The 17,429-nt window shown below is 39.4% G+C and overlaps 1 protein-coding gene across 1 annotated transcript; it reads left to right on the forward strand.

Moving 5' to 3' along the window:
- Positions 1–417: 417 nt before the first annotated feature.
- On the forward strand, positions 418–16,620 carry ddc (dopa decarboxylase). Its single transcript, XM_028581167.1, has 14 exons — positions 418–498; positions 1,507–1,714; positions 2,206–2,319; positions 2,441–2,560; positions 5,369–5,503; positions 6,357–6,500; positions 7,030–7,096; positions 7,548–7,642; positions 9,029–9,096; positions 10,202–10,278; positions 12,128–12,147; positions 12,263–12,361; positions 14,315–14,416; positions 16,317–16,620. Exons 2-14 carry the CDS (start codon positions 1,514–1,516, stop codon positions 16,515–16,517), a joined length of 1,443 nt encoding a protein of 480 aa, XP_028436968.1. The 5' UTR covers positions 418–498; positions 1,507–1,513; the 3' UTR covers positions 16,518–16,620.
- Positions 16,621–17,429: the final 809 nt, after the last annotated feature.

A 17,429-nucleotide genomic window follows, 5' to 3' on the forward strand; every position in this document is an offset into this window, starting at 1 on the left:
AATCAATAGATAATCTCTCTCAAGGGTTAAAGACGACACAGGGGTTAATATATTATATTGGTGGTTCTAATAGTGAGTTGTTACTCTGAGTTTGACAAGCAAGATACAGTTTATAAAATATTTACTAATACTGTTATCTTCTTTGCTAATAATATGGTTATGGTTTTTTGTGTAGCCAGATTATTTTAATGCTATGTCTATCTGTGCACAAATATTACTTTGCAGTGTGTGTGTTTGTGTTTGTGTGTTTGTGTGTGTGTGTGTACGGAAGCACAGCTTCAGGAATCAATCATTCCTTGTATTGGCCATGAGCCCTGTTCCCATTGGCTGGCCTAGTGGCGAATGGTAGGGTGGGGGTGGTTAGTAGCAAGATAAAAGGAGCAAATGTCTCTTGTCCTGCTTATACACACAAACACACTCACCACGTGCCTCCCTGTCGGTCTGTCTGTCTGTGGACGCTAAGAGGAGAGCCACCATCTGAAGCTCTAATTTGAAAATGTAAGTATGCACGCTCTCTCTCTCTCTCACACACACACACACACACATACAAACCTGTCTAATCCTATTTGAGATAAGGCTAAGGATAAGGGCTCTCCTCAACAAGGAAAAGAGACATGCAGCGTAAAACACTTGTTGAATGACAAGGCACTAGTGTGGAGCAAGGGGCAATGTTCATATGTTGTGCCATTTTAATAAGCACTATGTCAGTATTTGTATGGTAATCATTTTTAACGCCTTTTTCTACATTCTGATGAATTTATGGTTGTAAGACAGCAACAGCTTTGTTCTTCAATGTATTGAAGAATGTTTCTGGTTTGCACTTGCAGTTTTTAACTGGGCTCAAAATGTTACTGAGTCTTTCCCTCATTCATTAAGTTGTATGTAGATGTTGATGAGGCTTACTGATATTGTCCTTTTGCAGATTGCATTATGAGAGAATGAGTGTGTAACAGTCTATACAAGTAGACTATAAACTTGTTTTAGATGTGGAAATGCTTTTTGCTACCAAGTTTTTCTGTTCATGTCAGTCCACAAAGTGAAAGGAACTAAGCTATGATTAGACTGGCTTAATGTGCTAGTAAGAGGGTCACAGGTTCATGCATTCATTTAAATTGTGCCAGCTTATACAAACTGTGTCAAGGAGCATGGCTTAGGCTGTGTGTGTGTGTGTGTGTGTGTGTGTGTAATATGTAACCAACCATTGTAAATGTGTTCTCTGAGTGAAATTGGATTATATGAGGCAAATGTCTCCAATGGCAAAAAAACTTCCGTTGACAATGTATTGTTTTCATGGGATTTAAATCAATAACATTTAAAAAAAAAAATCAGTTGGCATCATGAAGCTGTTTAATAAAACAATGATCAACTCATTCCTACCAGCGAGATCAAAGGTTACACTCTGTGGTGGCATTTTATGTAAGAAGTCATTATAAAGTCACATCCAACCAATTAAAGTATTAATAACATAGTGCTTGAGAGATGAAGTGTTTCTGTGCTGTTTTCTAGTTGTACCATGGATGCAGAAGAGTTTCGACGCAGAGGGAGGGAGATGGTGGACTATGTGGCCAACTACCTGGAGAACATCGAACAGCGACCGGTCTACCCAGATGTGGAACCAGGGTATCTTCGTTCCCTGATCCCCACTGAGGCCCCACTGGAGCCTGACAATTATGATGATATTATTAAAGATGTGGAGAGGGTTATAATGCCAGGGGTGAGCTTATACTTTTGTGGATTTTTTGATGCACATAAAGGCATTTTAGATGCACAGACTCTCCTGTGCTCTTCTGACAGTTTAATTCAGATTCAGATTAGTGTAGAGAAGATAAGCTCAGTTTGGGGAAATATAGCGTTAATCAGAACTATTAAGGTGGACTTGAGTCGAACGATGAAAAATGCAACTACACACACAATGACGCTGCAGTGAAGAAATATGAACACAGAAATGGAGTTTGGCATGAAAAGTATGCTATGCAACATAGAAATAAACCACATGGGGCACAACAGCAGAAGTGTAAGTCAGTGAAAACACCTTCTGGGGTCTCCGGCAATAAATCACCTCTGCTGAAAGTGAGGAGCATTGTTCACTATTGCTAAAACTGTAATATAGTAAACAATAATTTTTCAACCCATGTTCCTAAGGACATACTAAGCTTGTTTTCAGATTAATTAAGTACTATAGGTGCATGTTTTATGTTTTTGCAGGTCACCCACTGGCACAGCCCATACTTTTTTGCCTACTTTCCAGCTGCTAACTCTTACCCTGCCCTGTTGGCTGACATGCTGTGTGGCGCCATAGGCTGTATTGGATTCTCCTGGGTAACAAACACTTTGCTGTGTCTCAGTATCTGACTCTTTTAAAAAAATAATTTAAAAAAAGTCATATTTATATGCAAACACAAATTAGATTTTTGTTTGTATTTTGGGTATGTGTTTTCAGGCTTCCAGCCCAGTCTGCACAGAGCTGGAGACAGTGATGCTAGATTGGCTGGGGAAGATGCTGAACCTGCCTGAGCATTTTATAGCTGGGACTCATGGCCACGGAGGAGGTGTCATCCAGGTGAGTGTCTTTTGTGTGTCTTTATGCCTCCCTGCAGTCAGTCCAAGGAGCCAAAACCAACTGCTCACATTATACTCTTCCGTGGTTTGTGTGTAAAGCCAAGTCAAAGGCTCAAATTGTATAGGCATAGAAACCATGACTCACAACTGAGTGCCTGAAACCATATTCATCAGCAATTGTGTAGTATTGATTTGTGATCTTATTCTCTCCCTGGTTCACACCAGCTGAAAATTGGCAGGAAATTGCCTTTTAATGCGTCACTCACAGGCAGACAGAGTTGACAGTGTTGCTATATATATATATATATATATATATATATATATATATATATATATATATATATATATATATATATGTGTGTGTGTGTGTGTGTGTGTGTGTGTGTTCGTCAGATGGTGAGTAGTGGAGCATAAGAGTGCACTCTGATGACAGATCATTTCATGCCTCTTCTTTTGTGACCACCTGAGCGAGTGAATGAGTGTGTGTGTGTGTGTGTGTGTGTGTGTGTGTGTGTGTGTGTGTGTGTGTGTGTGTGTGCTCATCTGGCTCATCGTGTTTTTGTTTCTGTCTTGCCACTCTCCTTTTTAAGTGCAGCTTACCAGCTCACTATGGCAACGAATGGAGCTCTTCTCGCTGCAGCAAGGCTAATGAGTGTTGTGACAGCACATTGCCAGCCTATTATTATAAACCTTACCAACACAAAGGGGACATGGGATGGTTTCAAAAAGACGCTTCTAGTGACCTTAGATTTTCCCATTTTACTGGTGTGTGAGTCATTGGATTTAGATGGCAGAAAAAGACACTTTGCCTATGATTAACATTAATTCCAAATGACAGAAGATTACAGTCTAATTGACTAAATCATCAGAGATAAAAATTATAGTGTGCAATTCTACAGTTGCTTCTACGTAAGATGTTAAAGACACAAACATGCAGTTTCTTTTTTTTTAAACGGTTCTTTTATTTCTGCCTTATGCCTTGTTAATCACAGTGATTTGATGAATATGTTGGTTGATTGATCCATTCTGACGTGGATCCCTAGGCGCTTAAAAATCCTACATTATATTAGCCTGCTTGTCTGGTAAGTGATGTGTGCTTATTGATTGAATGATTTGAGCATTTCATTGATTTTCTTGTGCCAATGCCTCCAAATTGTCTTCTCTAATGAGGATATGGAGGTGTCACAGCGTTCAAATCAAAGGCAATATCGAACAGCACAAAATGTTGACTTAAATGTCCACCTGTGTGTGTGTGTGTGTGTGTGTGTGCAAAAGCTTTGTGCGTCATTGTATTATCCATCAATAGGAACACACACATTATAAGCTAGCAATAAAGTTCATAAGAGAAAGCTAAAATAGAATATAATCTTTTGATTAATCTATTGTCCCATTAAGTTTACACCTGCCAATTAAAAGTTAACGGTTCGTTTATTGTCATTTCTAAGCATACACAGAGAAATCAAATTTGATCTCTTCATTTTACCCATCATATACATAGAAGCAGTAGACAGCCGCGGGCGCCCAGGGACCAACTCTAGTTCTTTTTGCAAGTGCCTTTTTGGTCAGGGGGCACTGACAGGAGCACTAACCTAGATGCACATTACACATACTACATACATGTTTTCTGTGGTGAGAGGAAACCCATGTGAACAGTGGGATCCTGACTGGCAATGTCGGGAAAGTTCACTTTCTACATGAACTAGTTCAAAGTTCAGTTCACAAATTTTAAAATGAACTAGTTCAGTTCATAGTTCATACTTCAACATTTTGAACTAAGTTCACAGTTACAAAAATGAGCTCATAGTTCTTTTTTTCCATATGTTGCTGCGAGCTATTATTTTTAAAAAGTATTGCCACAGCCCATATAGAACCACAGACAGCAATTATTGTATCAGTTTTAACACTGAAACAATGCGTCAGATTTCCTCTTCATATCCAATCACTTCAATGTGCAGGTTTGCTGTGGATGTAACTGAAGTGCGGATTTTCTTTTTGAAAGCTGGCGGGTAAAGTTTGCACAGAAAACTCGTTTAAATGATCATACGACGCCTCCTTGCTGCTTTGTCGCCTCCATGCTGCTGTCGTGTTTTGATGACGCATGCGGCGGTGCGACACTGGTGGCTGGTGTTGCCAGATTGGGTGTTTTTTCCGCTACACATGAAGGCCTGTTTACAGTGTGTTTTAGCCGGGTTTTCGCCTGGAAGGCTCTATAGAAATGTGGCACCCAATTGAACAAAGTTAAACTGAGAGAGCGTGCCGTTCACAGACACCAGAATGAACGAGTTCACAGTAACGTTCATCAGGCAGTAATACAGTACGTTCAGTTCACGTTCAAAATAGGAAAATCAACATGACCTCTTCCTGAATGATTGGATAAATCCACCATAATGGAAATTGTGATTCAGGTCCTAAAGCTAGAAAACCACAGCAGTTCTTCTGTACACACCAAGATCAAACCTAACTTTCCAAAAATTAGTTTCCGGATATATTTCAAGCAAGAATAGACCATGCAGTTATTGAATCATGGTATGATTCACACCTAGATTAAGTTGTTCACAAGATCATTTTGGCTGCAGCAGCCCCAGCTTTATTAACCAAGAAATTGGCAGTAGCTGAAACAATACTGTTCCAAAACCCTGGCAACACAAAACAACAGCCCACTGTAACAAATCAGGGCTGCTTAACTTATGAAAGATTAAAATATCTATTTGATTTTTGCTTTTGTAAGTACAGGCACCATTTAAGTTTGATTTAAATCCACAACAGTGGAGATGCATTGCTTGACAAGTTCCCTTTAATTCTCCAACAGAGCACAGCCAGTGAGGCAACCCTGATGAGCCTGCTCGCTGCCCGCTGTAAAGCAGTCCGACGGGCTCAGGCCTCCAACCCGGAAAAATCAGAGGCTGAAATCGTCTCCAAACTGGTGGCATACACCTCAGAGCAAGTAAGCACATAAGACATTTCCAAACTTACATATGTCCTGTTTAATGTACAAGCTAACTCTGATTTCTAAAACTGACCCACATTTCTGACTTTACACATACAATTTTATTATTTACTATTTTTAGATAATACTAAATTTAGATTTACTAAACTGCTTGCCAAGTTACCCAGGCAAGATTTATATCTGCAAATATGTTGACTTGTGTAAATGGTCTCACTCAACAAGTTGTCCATGTAAACTCAGATCATTAAAGGTTACCTCAGATACAGTGTAATCGATTTTCAGTGATTTAATGAGACAGAGAGTCAGCGAGGCAGTTGCTCTGATCAGGTTTAATACCAGGCTGACTCTGTGATTGGGTTAGGGAGTTGCCTGAGGGCCACACAGACCTTTACAGGGAGAGCAGTTTGTTGCATTTTTACCAAAGAACACCATTCTAATATATCCTGATGTACATGTCTAAAGTATGTTTGAATTTCTTTTTGCATAGTATTCTATTGTAGATGATCAGAAATATATCATCAGTGGTTGGTGCAGGCTCTTATCTTCCAGCAGTAATTGTAATAAAAGTGTAGCTTTTTAGTTGACTAAAAGTCCTGACTGTAATTAAAAATGTTATTTTGACTTTGAATACTTGCATTTTATGGTTTACGTTTTGAAAAGGTTTGACATGAATACAATCCCATCCTAAATGATAATAATTTCACCATATAAAAGCATTCAGTATATATGAATATAAAATTAGCAGTTAAGATTTATCTTCTTACCAAAAGCGGGAGGTGATTCAACCCTGTGATCTAAAAACTTACTTACATTGTATTTCTCACAAATGTTGCATATCTTTCCTCCTAAGGCTCATTGCTCAGTGGAGCGTGCTTCTCTGATTGGAGGAGTGATGATGAAGAAGGTTCCAACAGACAACAACTATGCTGTCGGTGGAGGCATGTTTAAGAAGATGCTGGAAGAGGACAAAGCAGATGGACTTATCCCTTTCTATGTAAGAACAATCAGCATCCATCCCTCCCTCCATCCATAGCAGTCATTGGATTGCTTTATGTAAATACAACCACCTACACAGCTGCTCGCTAAGTTGAGAGCTACAACCATACAATGTGTGTGATGCTTCTGTGCACACCCTGAGGCTCCTGCTGAAGGATAACATTGTTTGTGCTGAACCTAATGTATGTCTATCTGGTTAAGGACAATAATCCCTGTCTCAGCTGGATCCACAGATCACTATCAGTGAACAATATTCACGAGGCTGAATGGTCCAGCTTTTCTGAATCATCTGTGTGTATTGAAAGTGATATCCAGATCTAAGTTTAAATACAAAAAAAAATGTATGTCTGTGTCTGCTTGTATTAAAGCAATCTGTTACAGTAGCTGCAATGACTGTGAATTTGTATTTTCTTATACAAACGTATTAAGATCTAACTGTTAATATTGTTGTGACAGTGAAAATAGAAAATGGCACAGGTAACAAAGTACCTCAGGGTGTTAGTGATTTGTCTGCTTGTGTCTTTCAGTTTTGTGCGACCCTTGGCACCACGGCATCATGTGCCTTTGATCATATCACTGAGCTGGGGCCCATATGTGAGTCAACTGTTGCGTCAGCAAACACTTGATTTTTATTTAGTTTTACAACAGGGAAAGGATTGTAAAGCCCTATCGGCTTTGTTAGCTCTACAACACACACACTTTGACTTAAGAAGAAGCAGGTTGTTTGGAAAGGAAATCCAGATCAAAAGGGAGTCAGGATGTATGTAAGAAACTCCTATCCTGCAACCAAGTATGCCGCTTGAGTGTGCGTGATTGAGAAACAAACAAAAATGATGCATTCAGTTTTCCAAATATACAGTATTCAGTAGTAACGACCCTCAATTAAACCCAGCTAAAAGTAAAGAACTTCAATTAATAAATGAATGTGTTATGATTCTGTGTTTGAAAGTCATTCATCATAGTTTTATACCGTTATTAAATCTTGATTGACAAAATTAATTATTTTGCAGATGTTAATAACCTCTCTGCTTCTTGTCTGTTCCAGGTAATAAGGAAAATATGTGGATGCACATTGATGCAGCGTATGCAGGGAGTGCATTCATCTGTCCAGAATTTAGGCCTTTGTTGAATGGCGTTGAGGTGTGTTAAAATACGCAAGCATTCATGTTCACACAGTGCATGAACACCATAACACAATAGGTATTTTGGTGACAAAGTTTTGACATGATAGGATTTTAAGCTTGATCATGGTGGTCAAAAACTTCAAGTGTGCATCCGCCTGCATAGATACACGTTGCTGCTGAATGACAAGAGAACCTTTTTCTGTTCAATTGGCTGTGAAATATCTCTCATAGCATCTATGAAAGGAAACACTAACTGCATACTGATTATATCCAGCTGCTTTGTTTCTGTTTGAAAATGGCATAACGTTAATGTCAAGGAGGAAGCGTGCAAGAGTGAGTAATAGGCCGAACAATCGGCATTAGGGCAGGAGCATCAATCTGCTTTTTGAGGCTGCCGAGGCAGCGGTTGCTCCCCGAGCTGTGCAGAGACGCAGAGATAAGGACAGAGCAATTTCCTGAGGCAGTGTTAGACCTTTATATATCACTGTTTGTTAGACACAAGTTCAAACAATGTTGGTGGGGCGACAGCGAAAACAGAACTGACTATAGAAGGACCAACTGTTGTTTCATCTGAAAATTGCTATTAGATATGTACAGTAACACATTTTCCTCTCCTAATCAAATTGACATTTTCTAGTATGTTTTCGACGCAATGGGAATTTTATATTCAGGGACAGTCTTTAAGGAAGTGGAGTCTTTCTACTTACTACTACTTACTGTAGTCATAGTATTCAACTTTAAAGCAATACTACGTCTATGGAAATGAATGGACAAGGACATTATGAGGGAACCCAGTCTTTTGGAGGGTTAGTTGCTAGGATATGAGTGATAGGCGAGCAGGCAGCCAGCCCCCTTTGAATCAGTCAGCATGGCAACTGTCAGCCAGGAGTCTGTCTCACATTGTCTCTCTAAGCTGTGTTATTGCATTTGTGGAGGTAGAGAAAAGGATATTAAAAAAAGATAGCCCACAATCAGATGAGAACAGATTAGGAAAGGTTCGTTTCTCTTTGAATACACCCTGCCAGGAAAGGGCTATTTTCCTTGTGCTCTGCAAGCTGTTGGCTGGATGTTCCTCTTTTGCATTTCAAATAAATTGTGCCTGCTTCTGTCCAGATAGTGCTGTTGGTAAAAAGGTTGTCTCTGTGGCACTAATGGTTAATAAATATGTATTATGGTGTGTGTTTTGGCCAAAACAAGGCATATCACTAATTATTTTTCATTTTCCTTTGGGCTTAGATTTTCCCAAAATATGCAGCAGTATATGCAGATCTCACTGAAAGCCATTGATATTTAATGAAATCATGAATGTTTTGTGTTCATTTTTGTTATGTCATACCTTCCATTTCAGAAAGACGTCAAACAAAAAGGCTTAATTACTATTTTTTTCTTGTTTCTTTTAAAGTTCGCAGACTCTTTCAACTTCAACCCACACAAATGGCTTTTAATCAACTTTGACTGCTCTGCAATGTGGTACGTTTTGTATGTCTATATACTGTGGGACACAAAGACCTGTTAAACAAAATAGTTATTAATTTTTTTTTCAGCTTCTAGCACCTTCTGTCTTTTGTGATTTGTCAGATTATTTACTAATTTACCTCAGAATGACTCATGGTCCCATAAAGTAACAATGAGCAGTCCATTTAAAACTGATATCCATCTACACCTAAATTATTTGCACAGTAAAAATAGAACTACGCCTCCCATCTGCCCCTTCTGTCAGCAGCAAACAAAACGAGACATGCTCTGTATAAGATGGAAACGGAGGTGTTTCAAACCTCAACAGGTGGTTTTCCGTCCCCTCTGGCTCGGTCTATCACTCGCTACTGGTCTTGCATTGCCAGAACAATCTCCACAGCACTGGAGTATGGTCTGGCTACACCGGTTATCTATTCTGGGATAAAGGAAAAAACACTGGCTTGTTTGTATTTCTTTAAACTAATAACAGCTGACCTGGGTGGTGCTAACCTCCGGATGCAGCAAAGGTGCACTTGCTAAATAAATAGCAGAGATAGAGGAAGGGAATGTCAGCCTTTATCCCAGCAATGTACATCAGTTGAGTGATGAACATTGCTAGTCACTATGGACGTGATACCTGTTGTCATTGAGATATCTTTATGTTATAGTTGTCCGGCACATGCATAACTGTTATTGTTTGAGTTACTTTATCCAAAAAACATTTTTATATATTTCACAGTGTATGATTACAATTTAGTAACAGCTTTTGTTCAACTTACTTGTGACACATTTTCATAGATATTTAATACACTACAGAATACGCTACCTTGTCTTGTGCAGTACAACATACTAATTATTATTAGTGTAGTGCATTAAAGTATAGTATTTTATGACATACATGTCAAATGTATAATACATGGGGGACACTAAACTAGTACTAAACATACTGTATAATGTGTCAAATCTATATTAAAAGGACCATAATCATGTTTGACAACGCAAAAACCACCATTTTCAATGACAAATTACATAACATATGATTCTAAAAGATTTTTTTTGCATCATTAAATTGTATGGTGATAACTGGTGTGAAGATTTGTTTTTCAACACCTATCAACAGGGTGAAGAAGAGACAGGATCTCATTGGAGCCTTTAAGATGGAACCCCTCTACCTGAAACACGAAAACCAGGAGTCAGGTAAATAGTCATTTCTATCTATAAGTATTTGAATCAATGATCACAGATTAGGTTGGATGGATCTGGGGTCTGCAGTTGGGACTTTGTTTACTGTTCACATTGTAAGGAGGAAGGTGGTTAGTGTGCCCATCTGAGCCAAAAATCCATCCAATCCATTCAATTTCCGAGTCAACTGCTGAAGCATTGCACCAACGGCTAATCACAGACATAAAGATTACTGTGTGACAGCCAGACAGGTGTGTGTGTGTGTGTGTGTGTGCATCTATGTTTGTGAGTTTTAGACCTTGAGAGGGAGGACCTTTGAGAGATGGGAGAAGACAGAGCAAACACTCACTCTCACTCAAATTGTGATATTTGAAGTCTGGGGTCTTTCTGTGGATTTGAAGTGCCTCTATCCTTTAATTGATCTCGTAGCAACATGGCCACACCATTTCCTTCCTGGGCTACGGCAGAGATTCATGGGGGTGTTTACTGTATTATGAAAGCACCGAATAGGCTAGGACACAGACAATTAGCGAGAACTTCTATGGGCAGCTTTCCAAATCTCAAAGGACTAGCTACAGTCTTAATGTTTAGTTGGCAATGTTGTATGGCAGATGGAACTGCATTTGGTTGTTAAGAAGGCTATACATGCACTATAGAGTGCGGATCAGGCCACATTTTTCTGTCCGAGCCCGGGCCACGAGCCCGGCAACCCGCTTTTATTAAGCAACTGTAAGAAAGCATTCGGAAATGTCAACAGATGAGCACATCAGCGCACACGGGGCAACAAGCGCACATTAATACAGGCGCGCACTTACATAATAAGCTTTTTTAAATTTAAAATGTTCAATGACTTATCGCACTGATGTGACCAAGCCCGAAACCAAACATCATTTCTAAATATCTGTCTGAACCCGTTCAGGGTACCTGTTCGGGTATCCATCCTCTAATGCACTATAGTCCAATCTTCAACAGGAATACTGGGAAGTCTGAAATGTTTTATGTGTTTTTCTCACAGTGAGTCAAAATATCACTTAATGGTTTATTAGAAGTAACACAAAAGAATGAGAGAGAGAGAGAGAGAGAGAGAGAGAGAGAGGGAGTATACATGTTGGCTTCTCTGAGTCAGCTTTATTTTACAATTCTATCCTACCTGAAGTTAAGCTGACTTACTGTATCTGTGACCTAATTTAATTAATACACCCCATTAACATCAAATCCATCATCCAAAAGAAAATGAATCAGACTTTACTTGACAAAAATCCCATAATATGATTCAGTGTCTGTGTGTGCTGGTGTACATGCTCCTGTAGCTTGCAGATGGGCTCAGAGCTGCCCTATAATTTGTCTGACAGACCAACAGACAGAGAGAAAAGACAAACAGCTACCTCCCACCACAGTGAGGCACCTTACAAAAGCCTTTCGCTCACACAATCTGGGCTCTTCAATCTAATTAGTGGTTATTAGCACTAGCTAACACTGGCCTCCATTCTGTGGAGATGAGCTATCTGTAGGCAGTGGTCTGTGTGGACTGACGGGGGTGGGTGGGCGCAGTGGCAGCAACACCTGGACAGTGGAAGGCAATCCCAAATACAACAGCTTTACAATAGATAATTTTCTGAAGCTAATAATGTTCAATTTTAGAGCTTTGTTGATTCAATTTTATCAGTGCAAGTTGTTGTTTTCTCTCTATTCTGTTGTTTTACAATTAGAATAAATTGCTTTTGTAATTGTATGATATTTTATTAGAATTTAATGACGAAAAGGCACGCTGACCATAAAATAGCTTGAAAAACCTGCATTAACAATGTACACTATTAGTGTGTGATTGACTGACTGATTCCTGAAAAGTTTTTTCTTTTAACAGGTATGATCACAGATTACCGGGTAAGATTAATCATTAATATTCATTTCCTATAATTTGCACACAAAAAAATCTAATAATCTCAGTTAGTTTAACTTGCAGAGGTTAAAGCTATAACCACTGTCCTCTGTCCTGCAGCATTGGGGGATTCCACTCGGAAGAAGATTTCGCTCACTAAAGATGTGGTTTGTCTTCCGTATATATGGAATTCAAGGCCTGCAGGCTTATATACGCAAGGTAGGAGACCAACTGAAGAGTCCACTATGTATCTCTGCCCATATATTCCTAGCTGAAATTAAAATCAGTTCACTCTGATAGATTTTAGTAAATTCAGTTTATACGTAGTGTTGATTCATGACTGTTACAATAGTATTTGTTTATTTTTCTAGTTCATAATGGTTTTAAGTGGTGTTTGTAGGCATGCAATGGTCTTAATGACACATTAAAAGACAAAGTTAAATTTATATAGCAGTACAGTGTTTCATTTTGTGTTAAAAGTCTGATGTTTGTCCAGAGAACAGTGAGGCGTTGGTTTTATGTTTGCAGTTTTAGGAAAATGAAGAATTATTCTACAAAATGTGTGTTAGCCATTCAAAAAACACCCCATTTGCTATTAGCATTATCAGTGTGGTAATCCTTTAGTACTACTAATTAATCCAAATCCTGACTTGATTATAAATGGCTAAATGATTAGAACAGTGCTGACAGTGGTGAGCATTCTGGCTTCCCCTTTCCTTAAAAAAACCACACTCTTCTGATGATCACATATGCCTGGTCTTTATGGTAAATGGTATCCCCTTCCTCCCTCCCCCGCCACACCCCACCTAATCCTCCTTATCACTAAAGTCCCTTAACTGCCCTCATCTTTGCCTCCATCAGCATATCCTGTCAGTCATATGTCTGGTCTGCATCTTCTTTTTATAGCTATGATTTCCTACATTTCTCCTCCAAAGTCCATCCTCTGCACCAATGCCCATCCTTTTCCCCTTTCTGTTTCTTTCTCCATGTTTTACCCGCTTCTCCCCCTCATATTCCTCTTCCTGCCTCCAGTCTGCTCTGTCAATCAAATCAGCCTGTTTTGTGTTTACTCTCCATTTTAAATGAAGCGGCAGAAGCAGAAGCAATCCCTTCAGCCACAACCCATGACACACTATATTATACTGTACATCCATCCTCTAGATTAGATAGAACAGCTTGAGCTGTGGTTTTGGTCTTTGTAGCTAAATCTTGTCAGACAATATTTAATGGAAATACAGCATGTGTGAAATTCTTTCCCAGCAGAGGAAAACACATTTAAATTCTACTGTCTTTTTTCTTTATAAACACTAACAAATTATCCTCCCATGAGAAAAATAAGTTGTAAAATTAAGCATTTTAATGACAAAGGCTGGTGGAATGGGAGTCCTACCTAGCATACAGTAATTAGGCAAACAGACAATGAGGTCATTATATTATATGTGCTTGTAAAGACCTCTGAGTGAAGGTTAATTACTGGCTTGGAATAAGGAAACAATGTGGTGGTCAACCAGTTGTTCATTTAGGCCAGTGTTCGGCTTCATTAGAGAGACAGGAAAAGTGGAGTTGTGATGCACGTTTACAGTTTCCCCATCTCTTTGATCATAAACGGATAAATTAGATTGTTGGAGTATGTTTTATTGTACATTGCCATTTGAAAAGTACTTTAAAAAGGAGTGCAATGACATTTCCTGCGAGCAGGATTGTGATACAGACTATTTCATGGTTACTGAGTTCATAGTAAGGGGTTACATCGAGAGGTACAGACTGAATCAGTCGGAACAGTCCTGTGATCTACAGTATATGGCTGAAAGCACTGTGCCATGTATAGATTCAGCACTGCCATCTTGTGAAAGTCATAGAAATTACAACCTTTAGTAGAGTTGCTGTTTTCTTGCAGAGGTAAAACAGAAATGTAATTTTCTTTCTAGTAAATGCTCTGTTACACTGTATATTAAGTACTATACTTATTAATTGCATTGATAACCCTTTGCCCTTTCACTTGCTTGTTACATTTACTATGCAGATTCTCTAATTCTCAGATCTCTGCAGACTAATTAAAACATTGACATTAAGAGCAGTGCAAGTGTACTTTTATCTACATGCATCATTGGTTACATTTTACAAACAGTGCAGGAGTCATAGCAGATTATAATATATGTCTTCTCTTTACAGCAAGTGGGCCTGGCCAAAGAGTTTGAGAGTTTGGTACGAGCAGACAAGAGGTTTGAGATCTGCGCTGAGGTCATCATGGGACTGGTCTGCTTCAGGCTCAAGGTAACATCCAACATTATAAACCTACGATAATGTCACAAATCCAGTGTGATCATTTACGAAATTTCATTATCCTGTAAAACCAATTTCATAACCACTGTAGATGGTTCACAGTAGAGATGTACCCACAGATCTGAGACAGGAGGTTTGACTGCAACAGCAGAAGTTAATTGTAAAAGTTCTTTGTTCAATGGTTGTTTTCATTGGCAGAGGAAAACCAAGGCCTAGAAGTTATATTAATAATGTTAAATATGGTGAATCAGAAGGTGACATATACTGAATTTCCATATTGAACTGGCCCAGTCTTTCTTAAACACATTACCTATTCAAATTCAAATGGCTAAATAGGCTTGTGAAACTTAGTTGCAGGTGAGTCATGAAGCAACAGGCAAGGTTTATATATTAATGTAGCTTGTTTTTGCATGTGATGTGATATATGAGATCTCACTTTATTTTAATCAATGTAAATGCAGTTGTCTTAAAAGTAGGGATGGACCGATTATAGGCCTGTCCATTTTTTGGCGGTTTGCCGATGATCTGTATCAGCATTTTATTTGCCTGATAACCGATTAGTTAACCGAAAGTTAATTAATTAAAAAGTGCGCTACTACATGTGTCTGTCCCTCTGCTTTGGTTTCACTCACCACGGAGTCTGACTTAATGTCCCAACCACAACACTATCTGACTATCTTTTACTGTGCATTATATTGAAATTAAATAATTGCTTACAGTTTTTTAAAAAAAGTTTTGTGTTGGAGTTTGTAACATTCCAAAATTAAAATTTTTATTTTCAAATATCTGCCATCGGTTTCATTAACTATTAACTATCGGTATCAGTATCGGCCTTTAAAAACCAGTATCCCTACTTAAAAGTCATGTTCTAGAATAACCAGAGGCCTGTACTACGAATCAAGATCAACATGCCCTGGATTTCTTTCAGTTATCCGGCTTCACTAACCCTAACAACCGCGGTCCAGCATAACCCGTGTCACGACGGTGGTTATCAACTAGTTCAGTCAACCCAGGGTTTCCCAATCCAGCGGCGCGCGCGTTCACATAAAAGAGGCGGTGTTTGCACAGCACGACCAATCGCAAACATCTACCAGAACCGCATATTTTACATAAGAAGAGGAAATTATAATTCTACATATATGAAGAACACAGACACGGTTTTGCAGGCAAAACGCTATACAGTCACTGCTTCCTAAAACAGGAGGAAAGCCAGCAAAAAAATAGCCAATGCTGTAGATGCGTAAATCACAACGCTTATCAATATCACTTCCCCATCAGTCAGGACCAAGATTTGATCATAATTACACTTTTGCACTTTCCATAAACTGCCGTTGCTTTAGCCCATTATTTCAGTTGCAACCCTGGCAGTGGGAAGCCATTGATCGTGAGAGCAAATACAATATATAAAAACATAATTCAACCTGATGTGCGCATTGGCAATAACAACATCATTACTATAATCTATGTATTTCATAACGGGGTTGTCGGTCTCTAGCTAAATGTTTTAACTTTTATGTGCGCACCCCTTTCTCCCCCTCTCCCTCTCTCTCTCTCTGCGCACCGAGCTCCACCTGATCTTCTATAAGAACGGTGACGCCGTTATCAATTGAGTATTGATTGGTCAGTAGGCGGTGCTTTTACACCGGTTGATCTCTGATCTCAAACTTAACCTGCTCTCGACCAGGTTAGGCGTTCAGTATAAGTTACCACGGCGATTGAACCCGGTAACAACTAATCCACCGTTGAACCTTAAGTTAGCTCGTTAACACCAAATCTTGCTTCGTAGTACAGGCCTCTGCTCATTCCTGAACACTTCTATAGGCAAGACAACAATCCTGGCTATTGTAAATCCAAACAACATGAGCTTTATGTCTTCCTTCCTTCCTGTCAGGGCTCCAATAAGTTGAACGAGCTCTTGCTTAAAAGGATCACCAAGAGCAGAGAGATCCACCTGGTGCCTTGCCAGCTCTCTGGCCGCTTTGTCCTGCGTTTCGCCATCTGCGCACTCACAACTGACTCAAGACACGTCCAAGAAGCATGGCGGCACATCACGCAGCTGACCTTTGAGATCTTGCAGGAGCCCAACCATTGACCAAAAGGCTAGACTCTAATGCTGAAATGAGGACCAAAGTTAAAGGTGCAATATGTAATACTGACAGCTAGTGTTTAAAATAGTTACTGCAGTACAATCTAAACGCTTGTCTCACATAGGCCATTACTTCACAGCACAGCAAAGCGGAGTAGCTAACGTTAGATGCTGGCTATATTGACAGTCATAAAAGCCCGTGCTCACGCGGGGCTCTGTAACCAACTGACAGACAAACTTTTTCGGCTTAGAATTATGGTAGGAACTGCTACACTGAACACACTTTATTGTCTTAGAATTATGGCAACAATCGCTAAACACACCGCAAACTCACAGTCCTCCCGATTTACAGCCCCCGCTCTTGTGGCCCGCTTGCCTGGTCCTCCGGTAACGTTAGCAGTTAGCAAGGTTAGCAGGGTTAGCATGGCAGGATCACTTTACTGGCTGTGTCTTAATTGTTTTTGCGAGTAACCAACTCGGGTACTCTAGCTATATAATTCAATGTGAGTACACAAATGTTGAAATGACATAAAATGCCCGTCCTTTTTAGCTGTAATAAATTAGCCTGAAGATAATGCTTACCTGTTGAGGATGAAATTTGCCAAATCAGCATCCTTTTGGGCTCTAAGCTGTCTTCAGCTTTCAAATACATCTCCAATATTTACCCAGGGTTTGCTACGTCTCTGGTAACGCAACTGTTAGAAACATGCCGTTAATTTTTAGGTTGGGTAAAATCTATCTCCATTGATCCTGTTTGTTTGTTTGCTGCCTTATGGCTGTCCTAACGTTACAGCTGTAGCGCGCTGGGTTTACATTTTTAGAGGTATATCTGGCAACCCGGCCTGGCTGTCAAACTGTTGATAACAACACACAAGCCAAAACACAAACAGAAATTCCGTCACAGAACAGAAATTTAAA

The sequence above is a fragment of the Perca flavescens genome, chromosome 6 (assembly GCF_004354835.1).
Source record: "Perca flavescens isolate YP-PL-M2 chromosome 6, PFLA_1.0, whole genome shotgun sequence".
NCBI lineage: Eukaryota > Metazoa > Chordata > Actinopteri > Perciformes > Percidae > Perca > Perca flavescens.

Coding starts and splice junctions, on each gene's coding strand:
- ddc (XM_028581167.1), top strand. CDS start 1,514: ATGGATGCAGAAGAGTTTCGACGCAGAGGGAGGGAGATGGTGGACTAT. Junction 1,715..2,205: donor AGAGGGTTATAATGCCAGGG/GTGAGCTTATAC, acceptor ATGTTTTTGCAG/GTCACCCACTGGCACAGCCC. Junction 7,097..7,547: donor CACTGAGCTGGGGCCCATAT/GTGAGTCAACTG, acceptor TGTCTGTTCCAG/GTAATAAGGAAAATATGTGG.